This window comes from Benincasa hispida, chromosome 8 (genome assembly GCF_027475165.1).
Source record: "Benincasa hispida cultivar pf3 chromosome 8, pf3_genome.v1.1, whole genome shotgun sequence".
Taxonomy (NCBI): domain Eukaryota; kingdom Viridiplantae; phylum Streptophyta; class Magnoliopsida; order Cucurbitales; family Cucurbitaceae; genus Benincasa; species Benincasa hispida.
Genome location: NC_143485.1, coordinates 13,994,527 through 13,998,908, shown reverse-complemented (window position 1 = coordinate 13,998,908; position 4,382 = coordinate 13,994,527). Strand labels below are relative to the sequence as shown.

At 33.8% G+C, this 4,382-nt stretch overlaps 1 protein-coding gene across 1 annotated transcript; it reads right to left on the bottom strand.

Annotated features, from left to right (window-relative positions):
- Window positions 1–583: 583 nt before the first annotated feature.
- LOC120083650 (mitogen-activated protein kinase 3) lies at window positions 584–4,175 on the bottom strand. The gene is made up of 6 exons (XM_039039484.2): window positions 3,613–4,175; window positions 3,370–3,499; window positions 2,449–2,586; window positions 2,013–2,342; window positions 1,439–1,622; window positions 584–1,137 (listed from the first exon to the last, which is right to left on the bottom strand). The coding sequence occupies exons 1-6, from the start codon at window positions 3,771–3,773 to the stop codon at window positions 968–970; spliced, it is 1,113 nt and encodes a 370-aa protein (XP_038895412.1). The 5' UTR covers window positions 3,774–4,175; the 3' UTR covers window positions 584–967.
- Between the last annotated feature and the right edge of the window lie 207 nt (window positions 4,176–4,382).

Sequence of the window (4,382 nt, the reverse complement as noted above, 5' to 3'; positions counted from 1 at the left end):
AAAAAAAAATTGCTTTCAAAAAGTCGTTTTTGTTTTTTTTTTTTTAAATCTAACTAAGAATTCAACTATTGTATCTAGAAAAGATGCAAATTATTATACGGATTATGGATAAAATAGGCAATATATTTTTAAAAAGAAAAATGAAAACAAAATAATTACCAAACGAGATCTTAAAGATTTTGGTCTTTTCTAGTTTTATTCGTCCTATGGTAAAGTATTAATTTAATTCCACATGCAACTATTCAATTACATTTTAGATAAGGTATAAATAGACCCACTTTCAGCATTATATTTATGTGGAATTATCAAATATCATATATTCTTCAACAATCTCCATTAGTCTTTTCCAAAAAAAAAAAAAAAAAAAAAAAAAAAAAAAAAAAAAAAAAAAAAAAAAAAAAAAAAAAAAAAAAAAAAAAAAACCTCCATCAGCATTATGTAATGCCACACCTAACTTTCTGTCACAAATTAAATGGATCAATACTTAAAACAAGAAAATATGTGTACTAAAATCAAACACATCCTATTAATAAAATGCTAACATAAAGATCACAGAATAGCTCTAATTCAAAAGATGGAGACATACGAACAACATAAATAGAACTTTTATTAAATGAGTTTGCATTTAATTTGGTTTGCTGTACAAAATATAGATTCAACATTTTCAAAACAAAGAAAACAACAAATAACACAAACTTAAAGGATCAAACGTGGGGCAAAAAAATAAACTAACAATTTCCGTGGAATTAAAAAAAAAAAGGGGAGTATTCTTAATAAGAGCTTTCTCAGAGGGCTGAAGCTGATAGACCAATGAAATAGATAAGTTAGCCAATTCAACATACAAAGCTCTCATTCGATGTGATTTCGTTTTGTACACCAACCTGAGCCGTTTTCGTTGTATGTTACCTGTATTTGCAAAGCGGTTGTTGCTCGGGGAGACGAGACTTAAAGCATGTACATGTAATGGTCATGCAAATTCTGGATTGAGTGCCAATGCCTCTCTGTAAATCATCTCCTTCATCTGTTCTTCGTCTAAGTATTGTTGCTCAAACTCGAATGAGAATGGCTCTGGGCAAACCGGCTCATCGGCTATGTCGTGCAATCTTTCTAGGTATGGATGCGCCAACGCTTCTTCAACTGTTTAAAAAACAAATTCATAAAGTAAAATCAAGGAATGATATGAAAAATACTATGGTTTAAAAACTCATGGTCACTTTTGAAATTGAAACAAGCCACATGAAGGTTATTTCACATGCAAATTTATGATAGTTTGCACCTCGAACCTAATAATATTGTAAGAAAATGAAGAGGTTATAACTTAAAGTATTGTACTCCCTACATTCCAATCACTAAACTATCATTAACATTGTATTTAATAAGCAACTAATTCATCCAGACCATCAAAAGACAAAATAATGGAGATTCGATAAATGTTTACCAGTAATTCTCTTTGTTGGGTCAAATGTCAACATTTTATCCACAAGATCAATTGCCAACGGATGAACATGTGGAAAAACCGTTGCTAATGGCTGACGAGGATGGGGAGGTAGCTGCCGAAGATATCTTTTCGAGTCTTCATTTCGAATGAAACCAAGATCTGACTCAGTTGGTGTGCCAAGAAGCTAAGAATTAAAATGATAAAACATGAGAAAGTGTACAACCTACAGTCAAAGTAGCTTTCCATGTCTATTAAGTAACGATAATCAATTTCAGGAAAAAGGAAAGATGATGAACCATTTTTAAGTGGAAAAATAGAACTTGAAAATCATGGGCCGAAATCGATATTTCAAAGGGAAACTGATGAGAACTAACAAAACAGAACAAAGAAATTGCTTTCGAATGAGAGTCATACTTAACAAAATTAAGATTATATACTTAACAAAACTGATAGTAGAAATTATCAAGGAATCAATAACTATCGGGTATATTTTCACATCGGTCAGAGCTTTAATAGTCGAAATTAGATAATCTAAATTTGATACACTGCATAAGCTCTCTGTAGATTGTTTTACCTCGGTCAATAATCGCATCTGATGCACATGATCCCTGCCTGGAAATAAAGGCCTTCTATTCATAAGCTCCAGAAAGATGCAACCAACAGACCATATATCGATAGCAGCTGTATAATCAGAGTTCAATAGAAGCTCAGGTGCTCTATACCATCTTGTGACAACATATTCCGTCATACATTCATTTTCCGAAGTTGGCCGAGCAAGACCAAAGTCACATATTTTGAGATCACAATTTGCATTAAGCAATAGATTGCTCGGTTTCAAGTCTCGATGAATGACGTTTGCGGAATGTATGTATTTCAGTCCTCGGAGAATCTGATAAAGGAAATACTGCACAAAGCATGCCAAAACTTATATTACAAATGGAACAATTGAAATAAAAACCAACGGTGCAATTGGACATAATGAATGATGAGAAGTCAAGACCCCGTTGTACCTGACAATGCTCTTCCGATAAACTTTGGTTGGAACGGATTATTTGGTGAAGATCAGTATCCATTAGTTCAGTCGAAATGTAGACATCATTGAATTCTCTCCGTAAAGGTGGAGGAATCACATCTCTTATGCCTATTACCTACATCCAATGAATCACAACCTATATAAGATTGTTCTTCTCACCCTTAAGAACAACTATTAAAAGACTTCCCCCAATATTATAAAAATACAATCAGAAGGTACAGAGAAAGCAAGATAACCATTGTACGAAGCAATTCCATTTCATCATCCAGTTATTGTAATGTAACAACAAAGTCAGAATCCCAGAAACTTTCCATCAGCAACAAAATAATGAAGAACCACATGCTACTACAGCTGCTATTCAACTATTATATGGCCAATCACCCAACCATTGCTAAGGGTAAGTACTGTAATCATTTATACGTTTCGGAGAAAGTCCAACCCACTTATTAATGAACCAAATCACCAAATACAATGTATTCCATATTACAAGTAGACATCAAAATTTGAATTCAATCAAAATGAACCTTCTAGGATGGTAGAATGCCTTGAATCTTCTCGGAATGACCATTGACCAATGACCAAATCTAAATTGTATTCGTATTTATGTTATTTTTTATTTCGGCAATAGGTTTTAAAGTAATGCACTATATATTCTCTCTAATAATAAACTGATCTCACATCTGTCTTGGACGTAGCTAACATACTGCTAGTCTGTATCGAGGTTTTCTCACTTTCTTTATTTTTCGATTTCATAATATAGGATTCTATCATCATTACCCCCATGCCACCAATTTATACATCAAAATAGAAATCACAAACACAAACGGAAGAAATCAAAATTCGCAATGATTAATAGAAACAACAGTTGAAGTAAATCATCAAGTATGAAGTCTCTCACATTTTCATGATCCAAATGGCGAAGAAGCTTAATCTCACGTAGCGTCCTCTTCGCATCCATATGGTTATCAAATGCGTTAGCAATCTTCTTAACCGCAACCATTTCATTGGTCTCCGAATTCAAAACAGAACTACAAACAAACAAAATCCAAAAAAAAGGGTAAAAAGAAACTCAATCCAGAAGGAGGTTTCATACAAAATCAGCAACAAAATCCAAAAAAACAGAACAAAGAAATGAACATACCAAACAATTCCGTATGCTCCGCGACCTATAGGCATAATAGGGGGACGATATTTGGAAGTGATTTCGAAGGGATTTCCAAAGATGTTATACTGAACGTATTGGCCACCATGGGTTGAAACAGCAGGAAAATCAGCAGGATTGTTCTGACCAACATCAGCCATAATCTTCGAAACCCTTTGCTCTGAAACACCTTCTGAATCAAATTCTTCGATTCTGAATCAAGAAATTGAAAACCCAGAAGGAAGAAGGAAGACCAAGACCAAGAGTTTGAAGAAGAAGTGAAGAATTTGGATGAATATTTATGCAGAGAAGAATTTGTCAAATGGGAAGAAGGAGAGAGAGTGGAGTAAATGCGAGGAAAGGGAAACGAAGGCTCGGGCGCGGGAGAAAAATTAGTCACGCGCATCTGACGGAAGATCGGACGGTTCAGATTTCCGCCGCCTTTGATCGACGGTTCATGTTCGCTTTTCGTTTTTTCAACGGCTTTCTTCCTTCGTCATCTTCTTCCACGGGTTTGTTTTGGAAAATTTGGGAAATCAAATAATTCTTCTTTTTGATTATCTAATTATTGCTTAAAGAGGAATGGGTTATTTTAATGAAATGAAATCTATTTTACCCTATGATTAGGATCGTGCAATCTTCTATTTTATTCGTATTTTGACTTGTCTTCTCTCCATCGTTGGATCTATTTTTGGTATAATTTGAATTTTGATCTATTTTTCACTCGTTTAAGTTAAAATGGTTAAAATAATCCGTTCACTTTTCACTAT